At 42.0% G+C, this 17,736-nt stretch overlaps 2 protein-coding genes across 3 annotated transcripts in view; one reads left to right on the top strand and one right to left on the bottom strand.

Annotated features, from left to right (window-relative positions):
* The window catches only part of CMSS1 (cms1 ribosomal small subunit homolog), a 398,466-nt gene that overhangs the window by 42,761 nt on the left and 337,969 nt on the right, over positions 1-17,736 (top strand). The window lies entirely within an intron of this gene.
* FILIP1L (filamin A interacting protein 1 like) overlaps positions 1-17,736 on the bottom strand; it is a 319,879-nt gene that overhangs the window by 16,303 nt on the left and 285,840 nt on the right. The window contains exon 5 of one of the 2 annotated variants that reach the window (XM_077294134.1): positions 9,757-12,502. In XM_077294134.1, coding sequence (XP_077150249.1) covers positions 9,757-12,502 — 2,746 coding nt within the window. Of the gene's footprint in view, positions 1-9,441; positions 12,503-17,736 lie in introns of those variants that run through there. The other variant, XM_077294135.1, reaches the window with a different exon arrangement.

The raw sequence follows: 17,736 nt of genomic DNA, 5'->3' as shown, positions 1-17,736 counted from the left end.
GGAAGATGTAAAATGAACGTCTGGCATTCTACGGTAATGCTATGGCTTGGCAGGAAATCAGTGTAACGCTCAGCTCTTCTGCCACGGACAGATTTTACAGCGTTATGATGAGGAGGAACTGAACACAATTTAATATCAAGTTCCATTTCTGTTTCAGCATTTCGTACATTGGCTCCGGCTTCAGTTAATAATGCAGTATGCGTCCGCATGACGCAGGAATTTTTTTTTGGCTGGGCACTGCCATCCAACTACAGAAATCTCACCCCAGTGGTATCTTTGTTATGGAAATCAATAAAAAAAAATAAAATAAGTTTAGCTAAAGGTAGGGGAGACCAAGATAGGGTATTTTGAGTTATCGCAGCTGCCCCCTCTGTGCCTTCACATAGTAATAATGCCCCCTCTGTGTCTTCATGTAATAATAATGCCCCCTCTGTGCCTTCACATAGTAATAATGCCCCTCTGTGCCTTCATATAGTAATAATGCCTCCCTCTGTGCCTTCACATAGTAATAATGCCCCCCTCTGTGCCTTCATATAGTAATAATGCCCCCCTCTGTGCCTTCACATAGTAATAATGCCCCTCTGTGCCATCATATAGTAATAATGCCTCCCTCTGTGCCTTCACATAGTAATAATGCCCCTCTGTGCCTTCACATAGTAATAATGCCCCCCTCTGTGCCTTCACATAGTAATAATGCCCCTCTGTGCCTCCACATAGTAATAATGCCTCCCTCTGTGCCTTCACATAATAATAATGCCCCCTCTGTGCCTCCACATAGTAATAATGCCTCCCTCTGTGCCTTCACATAGTAATAATGCCCCCCTCTGTGCCTTCACATAGTAATAATGCCCCCTCTGTGCCTTCACATAATAATAATGCCCCCTCTGTGCCTCCACATAGTAATAATGCCCCCTCTGTGCCTTCATATAGTAATAATGCCCTCTCTGTGCCTCCACATAGTAATAATGCCCCCTCTGTGCCTTCACATAGTAATAATGCCCCCTCTGTGCCTTCATATAGTAATAATGCCCCCCTCTGTGCCTTCACGTAGTAATAATGCCCCCCTCTGTGCCTTCACATAGTAATAATGCCCCCTCTGTGCCTTCATATAGTAATAATGCCCCCCTCTGTGCCTTCACATAGTAATAATGCCTCCCTCTGTGCCTTCATATAGTAATAATGCCCCCTCTGTGCCTTCACATAGTAATAATGCCTCCCTCTGTGCCTTCACATAGTAATAATGCCCCCCTCTGTGCCTTCATATAGTAATAATGCCTCCCTCTGTGCCTTCATATAGTAATAATGCCCCCTCTGTGCCTTCATATAGTAATAATGCCCCCCTCTGTGCCTTCACATAGTAATAATGCCCCCTCTGTGCCTTCACATAGTAATAATGCCTCCCTCTGTGCCTTCACATAGTAATAATGCCTCCCTCTGTGCCTTCACATAGTAATAATGCCCCTCTGTGCCTTCATATAGTAATAATGCCTCCCTCTGTGCCTTCATATAGTAATAATGCCTCCCTCTGTGCCTTCATATAGTAATAATGCCCCTCTGTGCCTTCATATAGTAATAATGCCTCCCTCTGTGCCTTCATATAGTAATAATGCCCCTCTGTGCCTTCATATAGTAATAATGCCTCCCTCTGTGCCTTCATATAGTAATAATGCCCCTCTGTGCCTTCACATAGTAATAATGCCTCCCTCTGTGCCTTCACATAGTAATAATGCCCCTCTGTGCCTTCATATAGTAATAATGCCTCCCTCTGTGCCTTCATATAGTAATAATGCCCCCTCTGTGCCTTCATATAGTAATAATGCCCCCCTCTGTGCCTTCACATAGTAATAATGCCCCCCTCTGTGCCTTCACATAGTAATAATGCCTCCCTCTGTGCCTTCACATAGTAATAATGCCTCCCTCTGTGCCTTCACATAGTAATAATGCCTCCCTCTGTGCCTTCACATAGTAATAATGCCTCCCTCTGTGCCTTCACATAGTAATAATGCCCCTCTGTGCCTTCATATAGTAATAATGCCTCCCTCTGTGCCTTCATATAGTAATAATGCCTCCCTCTGTGCCTTCATATAGTAATAATGCCCCCCTCTGTGCCTTCACATAGTAATAATGCTTCCCTCTGTGCCTTCACATAGTAATAATGCCCCTCTGTGCCTTCACATAGTAATAATGCCTCCCTCTGTGCCTTCACATAGTAATAATGCCTCCCTCTGTGCCTTCACATAGTAATAATGCCCCTCTGTGCCTTCATATAGTAATAATGCCTCCCTCTGTGCCTTCATATAGTAATAATGCCTCCCTCTGTGCCTTCATATAGTAATAATGCCCCCCTCTGTGCCTTCACATAGTAATAATGCCTCCCTCTGTGCCTTCACGTAGTAATAATGCCCCTCTGTGCCTTCACATAGTAATAATGCCTCCCTCTGTGCCTTCACATAGTAATAATGCCTCCCTCTGTGCCTTCACATAGTAATAATGCCTCCCTCTGTGCCTTCACATAGTAATAATGCCCCTCTGTGCCTTCATATAGTAATAATGCCTCCCTCTGTGCCTTCATATAGTAATAATGCCCCTCTGTGCCTTCATATAGTAATAATGCCTCCCTCTGTGCCTTCACATAGTAATAATGCCTCCCTCTGTGCCTTCACATAGTAATAATGCCCCTCTGTGCCTTCATATAGTAATAATGCCCCCCTCTGTGCCTTCACATAGTATTAATGCCCCCCTCTGTGCCTCCACATAGTAATAATGCCCCCTCTGTGCCTTCATATAGTAATAATGCCCCCCTCTGTGCCTTCACATAGTAATAATGCCCCCTCTGTGCCTCCACATAGTAATAATGCCCCCTCTGTGCCTTCATATAGTAATAATGCCCCCCTCTGTGCCTTCACATAGTAATAATGCCCCCTCTGTGCCTCCACATAGTAATAATGCCCCCTCTGTGCCTTCATATAGTAATAATGCCCCCCTCTGTGCCTTCACATAGTAATAATGCCCCCCTCTGTGCCTCCACATAGTAATAATGCCCCCCTCTGTGCCTTCACATAGTAATAATGCCCCCCTCTGTGCCTTCACATAGTAATAATGCCTCCCTCTGTGCCTTCACATAGTAATAATGCCCCTCTGTGCCTTCATATAGTAATAATGCCTCCCTCTGTGCCTTCACATAGTAATAATGCCCCCTCTGTGCCTTCACATAGTAATAATGCCCCCCTCTGTGCCTTCACATAGTAATAATGCCCCCCTCTGTGCCTTCACATAATAATGCCCCCCTCTGTGCCTTCACATAATAATGCCCCCTCTGTGCCTCCACATAGTAATAATGCCCCCCTCTGTACCTTCATATAGTAATAATGCCCCCTCTGTGCCTTCACATAGTAATAATGCCCCCTCTGTGCCTTCACATAGTAATAATGCCCCCTCTGTGCCTTCATATAGTAATAATGCCCTCTCTGTGCCTCCACATAGTAATAATGCCCCTCTGTGCCTCCACATAGTAATAATGCCCCCTCTGTGCCTTCATATAGTAATAATGCCCTCTCTGTGCCTCCACATAGTAATAATGCCCCCTCTGTGCCTCCACATAGTAATAATGCCCCCTCTGTGCCTTCATATAGTAATAATGCCCTCTCTGTGCCTCCACATAGTAATAATGCCCCCTCTGTGCCTCCACATAGTAATAATGCCCCCCTCTGTGCCTCCACATAGTAATAATGCCTCCCTCTGTGCCTTCACATAGTAATAATGCCCCCTCTGTGCCTTCACATAGTAATAATGCCCCCTCTGTGCCTTCATATAGTAATAATGCCTCCCTCTGTGCCTTCACATAGTAATAATGCCCCCTCTGTGCCTTCATATAGTAATAATGCCCTCTCTGTGCCTCCACATAGTAATAATGCCCCTCTGTGCCTCCACATAGTAATAATGCCCCCTCTGTGCCTTCATATAGTAATAATGCCCTCTCTGTGCCTTCACATAATAATAATGCCCACCTCTCTGCCTTCACATAGTAATAATGCCCTCTGTGCCTCCACATAGTAATAATGCCCCCTTTGTGCCTTCACATAGTAAGTAATATTGCCCCCATTGTGCCTCCACATAGTAGTGGTATCTTCATGGGCCTCTTCCAAACAGTAACATACAGCTAGTGTCTGGTTTGTGTAGCTACAAAATAAAAAAAAAAACCTCCCCTAACAGCGCTCCATGGTGCCCACTTGTCTGCAGTCTGTGGCCCAGCACAAGCGGTGCTTGAATCCTCTGCCTGTTGACTGATGATTTTCAGTAGACAACTGGCTCAAAAACATCTGAGTGAGTCAATGGCCCTGAAGTCAGTGTGAACCCCCTTTTATATTTGTCAGGACCCCAGGAGGTTGCACCCCAGTCCTGATAGTAGAAAGTACCAGCCCTGATGCCAGCGATTGGACCCATAGCAATCCGCAAGTCTTCAGCTATCTCTTTGTATTGTAGTGAGTGCACTTTTAAGGACTTCTAAGATTGTGGTCTGGCTATAGAAGCAAGTACTCCATCTTCCAGAAAATGCATGTACCGCACTATTCCTTACTTTTATAAGACATCCCGTAATCTGTGCCAAATATTTACCAGAAATAGGAAAGGATTTTTTTTTTAAATCGACTTTATCACATACACCCAGGGGTCTCCCGTCGCGTTACACATGAAAATATTTACAGCTTCTAAGGGTTTGTTAATATGGAACATTAGCAGAAAACACGTTGCTAAGGAATAAAGGGAACAATAATGCTAAATAGGAAACAAGAAGGTCATCGGAGTTCCTTCCTTCTTGCGTCACTTTGTCTGATCATCTCTCCGAAGGGGAATGATTAAAATGAATTACCGTAAGTTGCCTCTGAGCAACCCAATGTTCTCATCAGTGAGATCATGCGATTGTGAGTTCATTCGATCTTTCCCTTCCATCTTTATCACTCTAGATAATAGTGATCATTAGGTCAGTCAGAGTAATGTGGGGTACGGATGGGCCGGTGGCACCACAAGTTGGCTCTTCTGTCACCCATTTGGATGCTTATATTGATTTTTGTTTATTCTCCTCCTATCTGGAATATCTCAGATTAGTACAGCCGATTTTATGTACGGTAGGTGTGATCCAACTGGTATAGTCATCTATGGGTCCATGTCTGGTCATTTCTTCCGGTAGGATGTGGGCCACTCTCACTGATTATTTGGAGGTCTCGTTCCCACACTGAACCGGTTTCCAGTGGTCTCTTTTTCGTGGTCCAATTATCAAGTCACCGGAAATGGCCTGAAATGTCTGCTCAGCCAGTCGTTGAGATCAGTCGCTGCCGCGGCCACTGATTAGTTGTCATATTTGGTGTGTTGAGGAGTGGACCAGGAAGTAAAGACTAATGAACCAGGGCACAACTTAAATTTCATGATTTGGGGCTTTGAAATAGTAGTAAATTTGCATTTTGCAATCAACAGTATTTTTTTTTTCACAGTTTCTATCTATAACCCTATTGTAAACCAAAGAAATGAGGCGAAGCAAATGTTGGTATTCGTTCAATGTGTAGGATCGCGTTCACACTCTCTGCCCATTTAGCAGACTAAACCCAAGATAAAAAAACAAAATGAGCATATACCCTGTAGTAAGTAAGTGAATAGTAATAGTACATGGAAATAACATAGAGCACTTAACACTATTTTGATTAAAAAAAAATGTAATAGCCATCCCACCACTACACCTCACCATTTGGGACAGTCCTATCATCTAGCATTAAAACCTCACCATATGCCAACTGGCCTCAATATAGATGGAGGACCCTTGCCCATGGGAAGCTATATACCATATTTTTCGGACTGTAAGACACACTTTTTTTCCGCAAAAATTTTTTGGGGAAAATGGGGGTGCGTCTTATAGTCATAATGTACTTACCTGGAGTGTGGCAGCAGCAGGAATTGGGAGCGATTCTGCCGGCCCTGGTCTGGGAAGAGGGGGTGTTTGGTGGTCCGCCGTAGCAGGGTGATGATCTGACTCTCATACCAGGCTGGTATAGCAGTATTTGGCGGTGCTCAGTGGTGCGGTGGCCTCCAGGAAAATGGCCGCCAGAGGCAGTGCATGTGCAGATTGAGATCTCTGCAATGAGATCTCAGTGTCGATATCCCAATCTTCACATGCGCCACCTCCGACGTCCATTTTCCCGGAAGCCACCGGACTGTAGCAGTGGATGTGCTGGGGCTCCGGGCTTTCACAAGATGTTGGCGGAGCCCCCGTACCATGGAGCACTGCCGATCCTGCCCCTCCAGTCTGGGATGGGAGTCAGATCATCGCCTGACCACTGAACGCCCCCGTGACCCAGCTCCACCAGCGCTTATGATCCCCCGGCCCGGTAAGCTGAATTCGGATTGTAAGATGGACCCCCATTTGGCGAATTAATTTTTTTCCCTATTTTGCTTCTGAAAATTTGTCTTCATGGTCCTATGCGTCTTATAGTCTGTACAAACAGGGGCGTTTCATCTACCTTATTTTTCAAAGTACAGGAAAACCAGAGAAATGAGCCAGATCATAAGTTGGTATACGTGTAATGTGAGGAAGTACTGAGCATTCATGTGCTTTCAATAGGGAGAGAAGAGAAAGACTGTTGGCAATGGTTTACCTCTCCTAAAAAAGAATTTGGCATAGAGACCTCCTGATCCTTCTTTCCCCTAACGATTATACCAGGAGACCCCTATAAACATCAGATGGTTTTTCGAAATTTGCCGGTTCTGCTGACTTTCCCCTAATGTGTATGGGGGAATTGTTCCACTAAAGCTCCTGAGATCTTACACTGATTCCCACGCGTTTCCAGTCTCGTCTTCAATAACGGCTACTAAAGGATCTCTTTTCTGTCTCTCAGATGACACAATAGAGACAAGCACAGAAGAAGGCGATCTGATAATGTCTCTCAGTAGCTGCTCTGTCATTAGCTTTATGCAGCGTGGAAAGTAGGAGGCAGATTTAGTCCTAGTTGGGAAGATAAATATTCTCTAATAGGAGCGCTGTGTAATAAATTTGGTGTAGCACACATGTCGACATGATGAGGTTCTTCCACTTATGCACCCATTCATCTGCTTCAATTACATAAATAAATCCTAGATATCCCTTAGGAGCCGCCTTAATTGATATAAATAGAAGGGGCCCATTGCGATACATTGAGGACATTTTTCCATATTTTTTGGTAAGAAGAAAGGTTAGAAATGTGCTTTAATGACGTCACTGTTAATTTTTTTTCCAGTGGAATGTGAGTAACTTTAGTCAGATGTCGGTTGTTCTCGGAGAACAGAATGGTGTCTCCTTACACTACACTGATGTAGACTGGAGAACTGCACAGATACAATCGCCTAACATTATAACCTCTAGGTTACCCTCTAGGTAACAAGAAGATGTTCGGAACTTCCTTATTTTCCGTGGTTTGTCTTGCAGACCCATTTGGGCTGTCTATGGGTTTCTGGTAATGTTAGTGACAACTTAATCACCGTTTTTTGCCATCAATAAGATACCTGAAAGCTGATAATCCCCAATAGATGTCAAAGATTTGTGCTCATCCATTTGCTGTCATAGCTTCTGTGTAAGTAGAAGGATTGAAAGGATAAATATGTTGGCAGATATGGAGATTCTGTGTATGTTAATAACTTACCTTAAGCAGGTGAGCTCTCCTCCAGAAGGAAGGGAGCAGAGTCACAAACACCACTGGTAGCTACCCTGTAAATTAATATAAGACTCATAGGAAATTTTAACCATGGCTAGGGGGTACTGAGTTTCTTCCACAAGGAAGACATTCCCAACCATAGATCACTATTTCGGGGTTGTTGCAACTTGTCACTGCAGGTTGGTTGGGTGAGAATCTTTTAACACCGCTCTCTCTCTGCGTACTACTGGCATAGGAAGTCTTGGGGGCAATGCAGACTAGTTCTCCAAAAGAAAGTTACCCTGTAAGTAGTAAAAGAACCTTGAAACATGACGTGACATTTCTCACCCACCTTTCTAGTCACCTGGTTTGTATTGCCCACAGGCAAGAACCTGAAACAGTTGCCTACAGATGGGTGTTTGTTCTTTTTTGAGACTCCAGTTGACGAAAATCCATTAAGGTTCTTTTCTGGTCTGGACATAGCTTTACAAGGTGGATACCTATAGGTGGCACTATAAAGACAGCTTCCTTCCTTCTGGAAGATAACTATTCTGCATAACTTTTCTTAGGGAGCAAAGCTTGGCTGAAGGACTCCCTACAACAGCCGGCCCGTCGTAAGAAGAAACCGATCCCCCCCTGAGAATGACTTTCCTTACAAAGGGCTGAATGTACCATCTGTTTATGGAGTCGAAGGAGGGCCCATGTAACAAAGAAAAAGCAATTGTCATCACACTTGGAGCCCAAGTCATCAAGGTGTTGGAATGTCGAAAAGTATGTGCACTACTTGAAGTTGCCCAAAAATGTTGAGACTTTTGGCAGTTTTACGTTAAGACTGGTGTCTACAAAACGCCATTACTGATGAATAGGGCCCGTAGTTTTTATAGTTTGTGTATCTCTAGAAGCATCTGTGAGACCTTTGCAGAGATACACATTAAAGGAGTGTTCTGGTTTAGAAAATAATTTGCAAATACCCTCTTCAGTTTCTTCATCAGTTAGCTACTGTGGAGACATGCTACAAAAAGCTGTCTTAGGGACTGAGTAGGTCAGTCCATACATAGAAAGCCCATTGATTTCAGTGGACACCATGTCATGCCTCATATTACCTGTAGAGGCACTGCAGAGGAACTGGACGCTTACCGCCACATTCACCCAGAAATAACAGGTGATCGCTGGAGGTTACAACAACGGGCACCCTGTGATCTTCTCCTACACGCCTATACAAACACTGTAATGTTGGCTGCTAAGTGGAGACTTCCGTGCGATACATTGGGGCTCAATTTGTGGCTTTAGCTCGTAGACTTTGGTTGCGTAGTTTGTAACTGGAGCCACTTCTGAACAGTGAAGAATTACAGTATAGGATTACATAAAGAATTACTAAACCGCAGAGTATTGGAGCAGTAGCATCTTAACACATGTAAAATTGGTCGCTCACTGATAGTCATACGGCCTTCTATTTAGAAGATACATCAGATGCATGTTATTCTTATCAATGGTTCAGATATTGAATGTATGTTCAGATGTGATTTTTTTATTTCATAGTAGTGAATAGAAATGTTGTGTTTTTTTTTATTTGGGGTGGGATGTTGTTTTTACATACCCCACATATTTCTGAACGTTTTATTAAGAAGAATGATTTCCACAGAAGCAATTTTAGGATTTTTTTTTCCCCTAAGACAAACGGCTTGCAAATAAAGCAACACATGGTTTTGCCACAACTGAACATACCGCAGGGAATATGAAACCTGAAGCACAATTAAAAATAAAGTAAACAAAAAACATAATTTCATGATCTTTTTTTTTCCTTTCGATTTTGACTTTCGAGATTTTACTCACACAATTTGTGGGAAAATATTACATGAAATGCATTCAATACAAGTGCAGATTTTTAATACGTACTCCATACAGATATTGTAAATGTAGAAATCAAATAACAGTGTGTGCACACCCAGGTAAACTAAGTGTATATAAAAACAATTGTGTAAACAGCTCTCCAGAAATCAAACGTTTTAAAAAAACTGTGCGATTCGTGCAAAAAAAAAAAAGGTGAGTTTTTGAGGAAATGGGTTTTGGGTAGGGGGTGGGATCAATTATTCATATTACTTACTGTAATTTGTGATTGCCGTGATAGTGGAGTAGCTGTTGGTGTGATAGTAATACTGCTGGTGATTTTATTTGTGGGTTTATTTGGAATCCCATTAGTCAGTGAATGTCTTTTCTCTTGCACTGGCATGAAGGGACTGGTGGGCGTTCCTAAGTGGATGTGAATTTTATTGTCCTCAGTAGTTATTACACTTGAAGTTGAGCTAGAACTGTTTGACCTTTGAAACTGCCAACCAGTCTGTTTGTCGGGGGAAACTCGAAAAACTGCATGCGTTCCACCAATTTCCATAGGTTCTGGGGAAAGTACCCGGTCTGGAGAACTTGATGAACTTGTTAAAGCCAATACCTGGATAGGGGACATTGTTCTCTCTGGAGTTATAGAACCGCATGAGTCTGGGGTCCTAGGCCGCACAAAAGAAGCCATAGTAAGTGGTGGCACCACTTGCTCTGGTGTTACGTATCCATCCATTACTCTTGATTTCACAGGTGTCAAAGAACCATTCTGAATAATTGTTATTCTTTGTTTTGGGGTCCCAGAACTTGGTATGACTGCTGTACTCGTAAAAGAGTGAGGGTTTTCTATAGTAGGGCTTGTGATTTCAAGTGTGGCTGTGTTTTGTCCATGATCCGGTGTGACTTTAATGTGTAAAGGTTGTCCAGGCGTATGTGTAAGAACCATGTCTCCTGGATGGATGTAGTTTCCATTTTGTTTCAAATGTACTTTTCCGTTTTGGGCCTGCTGTTGACTTGGCTTTGTCCACGGAGACATTTGCTTCCTGTTGTTGTTTATAGAATTTCCATTCGTGGAGTTACACTTGTACGCTATAGTGGAATCCTCTTCATTTGTCTCATCGTCCTCGTTATCACTTTCTTGGTAAAGTTGCCCGTTTATAACTGCTCTCTCTAAAGGAACAAGACTTTTGTAGTCAGGTGGCTCATTGTACGTTGAATCTGTCTGCACCTCCTTCGAAAACACTTGAAAGTCTGATATCCTCCGACCATTGAGGCTGGGTCGAAGACTCTTGCTGAACCGACGATACCTTTCAAGTTCCTTCGAGAGATTCTCCATTTCCTTTGACATCTCTTTGTTTCTGTTTTCTTGTTGATTGAGCTTCCTCTGAAGAACAGAATGATCTCCTTTCAAACGGCAAATATTATCTTCAGTTTTCATGTAGTCGTGGATCTTCTCTTTCAAGGCTGTCACTTCTCTAGAAAGGTGACCTGACTTTGCTTCCTCTTCCTTCAGCTTTGTCAGTAACACTTTTTCTTGGTAGGATCCTGATTTCTCAGCCAGTTTATAGTTTGCTAGTTCCATTCTTACAACTTCAAGTTCTTCGGAAAACATTTTGGCTTTCTGCTGCTCATTGTAATACCTTTTCTCCAGAGATTCAAACTCATCCTCTGTTTTCATGAGGTCATCTTCCATTGCTTTCATTTGCTTAAGGGTGTGTTTTAGCCTTTCAACCTCTTGCGTGAGTTCTCTAATTTTGTTGTTTTCTTGGCAAAACGCTTCTGATTGTTTACTTTCTTGTTTCATTTTGTTCTTTAGAAACTCTTTTTCAATAGATTCAAGTGACTGGAGCTTCTTTTTGAGAAGAGTGACTTTGGACATTAGGTCATTTCCCTTCTCCTCCTCTGCTCTTAGTTTGCACTTAAGATCTTCATTGTCTTTCGTGATTGTGTGCATCTTCTCTTGTAATTCTGCTTTAGACTTAAGAGACTTCTTACTTTCTTCTATTAGTTTTTCTGTAATAGTCGTCACTTTGTTTTGCTCCTGCTGTAGTTGTGTATTGGCTGACTTTAGTTTCTCCTCAGTTTGTCTGATTTTTTCTGTTAGCGATTTCCTTTCTTCCACAAGCATCACTGTCAAGGTTTTTAGTTTGGTTAGATCTTCTTTTAGTATATTTTCCGTCTTTTCAAGCTTCACCTCAATCACTTCAAGCTCTCGTATACGAACTCTTAAACTTTCTAGTTCATTACACAGTTGTTTGGTGGCAGCTCGCTCTTTTTCCATGGTACATTTAATAGATTGGCATTCTTGTTTACTTTTGTTAAACGCGTCTTCCAGTTTTTCCAACTCATTAATTCTTTTGCTTAACTTGTCAACCTCAACTTTAAGGGTTTTACTTTGTGATGCTTCTTTTTCTAATTTTTTATTTAGATCTTTACATTGTTCTTCCATTTTTATAAGTTCTTCATCTTTACCTTCCATCTCCAGCAGACGTTTTCTCAGGTCCTCCACTTCTGCCATAAGGCTGGAGTTTCCACATTCTCCTTTATTCATCTTCTCCCTTAGGTCATGAAGTTCATCTTCTGCTTTACGCAGTGTCTTGTTTGTTTCCTCAAGCTCATCGATTTGTCTGCTGAGAGCTGCCAACTTTAATCTGAGCTGGCGATTCTGCGTTTCCTCACTCGTTAGTTTGGCCATCGTGGATTCGTGCTCTTGAAAGAACCTACTTTCCTGAGTTTGAAGTTCTGTTTCAAGTCTGTTTGCTTTTTGCTCTTCTTCCTCTGCTTTTATTTCTACAATGCTAAGTTTATCCTGTGATTTTTGGGCAGTTAATGTCAGCTCTTGGATCTTGTCACTTTGCTCATTTAAGTGTTCATTCAACCTCTGTTGCTCATCGACCACAATTAACGCAAATGACTTCAACTTTGTGAGCTCATCTCGGAGTTTGGTTATTTTTTTGTGGTTCTCTTTTTCTTTTTTAGCTTGGTAGGTTGTTTCTTGTTCAATCAGCTTTTTTAGCCTACAAAAAAAATAGAAAATCCACCATGAATACTAAAGTTCACGATTGTAAAAACATAAATGTTATACTGAGTGAAAATAATAGTTACTATGAATGTGTGTATATATTACAAACTATACTTGCCATGAGGGCTTGGGCCACTACCTGAGCGATGCAGGAAGGCACCTAGAGGGGATGGGGACTCTGCCTAGGCTTCCATTCATAACATCCTCCATACACGTATGGCAGATGTGCGCACTGCATGTATGGAATTGGCTCACAACCTAAACTCACAGTATACTTCACAGGTGCCAACTGTGTTTTACAGCACCATCTTTACTAATGTGAATCAGAGTCAGCTCCCATTGCTGTTAACCTCTTCGATACCACACTATGTAAGGGCAGTGTCATCTAAAATGTTGGAAATATGGAAAGGTGTCCCTTCTCACCCCCTTGGCCTCCAAGCAACATGATAGTGGGGGGCCACTGCCAATGATAATTTTATGGCATTTTGGCACACCAAAATGTTATTCATAGGAGAAGAGTATTTTTTTTTTATACACTGTAGTATTGCTGTGAATTGTACAAGTATTCAAGTGATCCTTGGTTGAAATCCTCTAAGGTGACCAATGAAAATTGTAAAAAAAAATAAATTAAAATATATCTGTCCATCTTAACCCATTTTTTTTTAAGAATTAGAAAAAAAATGTAACCTGTATTGCTGCATTGGAAGCTGAAAAAAATTGAAGTAGCAGTATTGTGATATTTTTTTTTTTCTTCTTTTTTTCTGGTGACTTCTTTACAAAAGATAGAATAAAACCAGATCATAAAGTTGTATGGTCCCCAAATTGGTAATGACAAAAACGACAGCACAAAAAAAAAAATATGCAAAGTCTATCGACTGGAAAATTAAAAAAAATTCAAGGAGGGAAAATCAAAAGCAAAGAAGGGCCCCACTGTTCCTGAAGATTTTAATAGATTATAAGGTGCTGTTCACACTAGCATCATTGCTTCTGATTATGATGAAGCCATAACAAATCCATTTGTTAATAGATCCTGACGGATCTTACTGGCATTTACTGTCAGCCTTCAGATTTCTATCTAGGTTGCAGTATGTTTGACAGGCTGCACTTTTCGCAGCAAAAGTACTGTAACCGCCTATGGCAAATTTGTTCAAGCTTTATCTTGTATTGTTAAACAGTATTTTTTAATGTTTTTTTTTCAAGCCATATGCAGCCATAGTTCTCTTTAACCCCTTTCTGACATCAGACGAAATAATTTGTCCATGTGCCCTAGCCCTATTTGACCAGGGACGGATTATTATGTGTGCGGGCGATTGCCGCCAGGTGTCGGCTGTTTCTGACAGCGGACACCCGGCACTATTTGCCAGGGGTGGTCACGGACCTCTCCCTACACTTTAACCTGAAATGCTGCAATCTAACATGATCGGTGCATTCCGGGCGCCAGGAGAAGGATGATAGCCCCTCTGCCTTTGGTTTGGAGACCCCGTGGCGTCATGCGGGGTCCCGATCATTGCCATGGTGACCGGATGTCGTCATGATGACATCCGGGTCGCTAGAGCTAGGAAACATGCTGATCATGCGCGGTGAAAAAAACAATTTTTGTAATAATCGTTAAAATATTTAAAAAAACAAAAGGTATTGTATCTACAAATATTTGAATGAAAAAAAATCTAAACAATAGAAGTACATATATTTGATATCACCACGTCCGCAACAACCCGACCTATAAAACTGTTCCACTAGTTAACCCCTTTAGTGAACACCATAAAAAAAAGAAAAACAAAGCAAAAAACAATGCTTTATCATCATGACCATTGAACAAAAAGTTGAATAACACACGATCAAAAAGACGGATATAAAGAAACCGCTGAAAATGTCATCATGTTATTGCTCTCACAATAAAGAGATGCGAAAATAATTATTTTTTTCTATCAAATAGTTTTTATTGTGTAAAAGTGCCAAAACATGACATAAAACAATATAAATGAGGTATTGCTGTAATCGTACTGACTAGAGTTGAGCGAATTTGATCGGGTCCCTGCTTATTCGGCAAGCTTTAGCGCTTGCCGAATAAGCTGCAGAGGGAACTCTGATACATGGAGCGCGCCAGCTGATCAGTTGTCCGGCGCCGCAGCTGCATGTTTAGCGGCTGAGTCACTGTCACATCACATACGTGGAGAGCCCAACACATAGGCTCTCCATGTATGAAAGAAATAAATTCCTTTTTTTTTCGGAATAAAAAGCTTCTTTTAGTGTGTGACAACAGCCAAACATAAAAACCCCCTATAAATCTGGTATCGCTGTAATCGCACCGACCCGAAGAATAAAGTCGCCTATAATAATAATAATAATAATTTTATTTATATAGCGCCAACATATTCCGCAGCGCTTTACAACTTATAGAGGGGACTTATACAGACAACAGACATTACAGCATAGCAGAAATCACAGTTCAAAACAGATACCAGGAGGAATGAGGGCCCTGCTCGCAAGCTTACAAACTATGAGGAAAAGGGGAGACACGAGAGGTGGATGGTAACAATTGCTTTAGTTATTTGGACCAGCCATAGTGTAAGGCTCGGGTGTTCATGTAAAGCTGCATGAACCAGTTAACTGCCTAAGTATGTAACAGTACAGACACAGAGGCTATTAACTGCATAAAGTGTATGAGAACATGATGGAGGAACGTGATTATGTTGTTGTTTTTTATTAATAGGCCACACAGGGATAATTAGGTTAATGCGTTGAGGCGGTAGGCCTCATCACTTATACCACATGAGCAACGGTGTAAAAAAATAAATAAAACCAATTCTTCACCTGCTGTTGATTTTTTTCATTCTGCCTCCCAAAGATCACAGAAAGGCTCGGCGCACATTTAACCTGCACTCTGCCTTGAGCAATTACATCAGGGTTTCCATGTAAATCTCAGAAATACGTGATTCATACAGAATCTCTGGGAAAAGATTCCCTATAAATGAGGCAGATGGAGGCACTGTGGGCGCCATAGGACCTGTGATCCGGCAGTGTCCGTCTTTTTAGGATTGCATAAAAGTGCTGTCGGACACAGTTTTGTGCACTTCTGAAAACGACACCGCTAACAAGAGGCCAGAGTAACTGCTGCCTCATTATAGTGAATGGATCCCTCAGGGGTTTCATCTGCATCACGTCACTCAGAGATTTAGATGGAAACCCCAAAGTAAGTGGTCAGCGTAGAGCGCCGGATAACTGTGATCCCAAATGTTATGTAAAATGTCCCAATAAAAGCTTCAACACAAAAAATCAAGTCCTCACTCAGGTCTGTCTTCTGTTAATGGAAATATAGGGGGCTTATAAATAAATAAATAATCTTTATTTTTATATAGCGCTAACATATTCCGCAGCGCTTTACAGTTTGCACACATTATCATCGCTGTCCCCAATGGGGTTCACAATCTAGATTTCCTATCAGTATGTCTTTGGAATGTGGGAGGAAACCGGAGTACCCGGAGGAAACCCACGCAAACACAGGGAGAACATACAAACTCCTTGCAGATGTTGTCTTTGGTGGGATTTGAACCCAGGACTCCAGCGCTGCAGTGCTAACCACTGAGCCACTGTGCTGCCCATGTTACTGGTAGTACAAAGGTTATGGAAAAGCGAAACAGCTCCTTGTCCACGTATAGCATCCACATTTGGCATTTCTGAAGTGATGAGAGCCCGCCTAACTTACGGGTGCATGTCTCCAGAAGCACGGGCTGGGCATAACGTACTGGTGACTGCAATGTACTGATGACTACAGCAGCAGGTTGCAATTTTCACTTAGCAACATTCATTGCTTGTTTCTGGAAAATACCCATGGAGTCAAAATCAGCACTACACCTGTAGATGAATTCCCCAAGGGGTATAATTTCCAAAGTGGGGTCACTTGAGGGGGATTCTGCTCTTCTAGCAATTAGGGGCTCTGTATATGGAGTCTGCAAATTCTTGTAGGAAAATCTGCGCTCCAGGAGGCAAATAGCGCTCCGTTTCTCCCGAGTCTCTCCATATGACTAAGCAGTACTGTGCAGCCACATATGGGGTATAGCCACGCTCAGTAGAAATTGTGGGACAAATTTTGGTGCCATTTTTACCCACTACTTATGTGAAAATGTAAAATCTGGAGCTAAAACTAAATTTTGATGGTAAAAATGTACCGTAGTTATTTTTTCTTCACTGCTCAATGGTATAAAATTCTGTGACACACCTGTGTTCTCAATATGATCTCTGCACCCCTAGATGAATTCTTTGAGAGGTGTAGCACCTCATGGGCTTTCCCAAGACTTTGCCTGATGAAGAGACCTGCGTAGTCTCGAAAGCTTGCAATTTGTTACCATCTTTTCAGTTACCCATTAAAAGGTATCAACCACTGAAGACTCTCACGTCTAAATACTGTAATTTTTTTGGCTCATTATAGTCAACTGTGGTTCTAAAAGAGGACCATGGATTAATGAGGCATCACTAATGGCTATTGTATCCTAGTAGTTCTGTGATGAAAGGCTTGAAGAGTTGAGTGCTCTTGTGGCTAATGCTCTATATGGAGCTGCTGATGGATTCCTGCACGGTATGATCTCACACGGCATTACATCTTCCTATGTCCTGACATTCTGGATTTACAGGAATTATGCTCAAGGCTGGCACAAGCGCACACCTGGACCCGAGCCAGAAGTATCACCAAATTGGTTGTTCTTGCACATGTTCACTTAGAATAATCACGTGTTTTCACTGATCAGACTAGAAATAGGAGTTTACTGCAGCTATAATCTATGTAATGTTTGAATAACATGAGTCTCCACGCCACACAATATTTCTGATTCCCCATGGCCTTTTTTTCCTCAACACATGGAACAATTTCTCTACCATGTTTTACCTTGTGTTATTTACATATGTGCCATGTTGCGACCCCCTTTTTCATGAAATCCATTGACATTTACTTTCACCCTACTTGGAAGGTGAATGATGAATAATAAACTTTGTATGGGAAACAGAAATGTTAATGTTCCAACTGCATTTAGGCTAAATGTGAAAATAATAGATTACATTTTGCTTGTCCAGATAGATTAAAGGGAACCTGTCACTCAATTCATGCTGCTTAAACCATAGGCAGCATGAATCAGAGCCTGGCAAAAAGTTTGCTGCGAAGTGTGCTTTTCCCTGAGTTGCCCTGGTGTTTCAGAGAAAACATAGCTTGACGATCCAGCTGGGGACCTTAGGAAT

The sequence above is a fragment of the Ranitomeya variabilis genome, chromosome 3, assembly GCF_051348905.1.
Source record: "Ranitomeya variabilis isolate aRanVar5 chromosome 3, aRanVar5.hap1, whole genome shotgun sequence".
Classification (NCBI taxonomy): domain Eukaryota; kingdom Metazoa; phylum Chordata; class Amphibia; order Anura; family Dendrobatidae; genus Ranitomeya; species Ranitomeya variabilis.
This window is presented reverse-complemented; position numbering and strand designations above follow the sequence as displayed.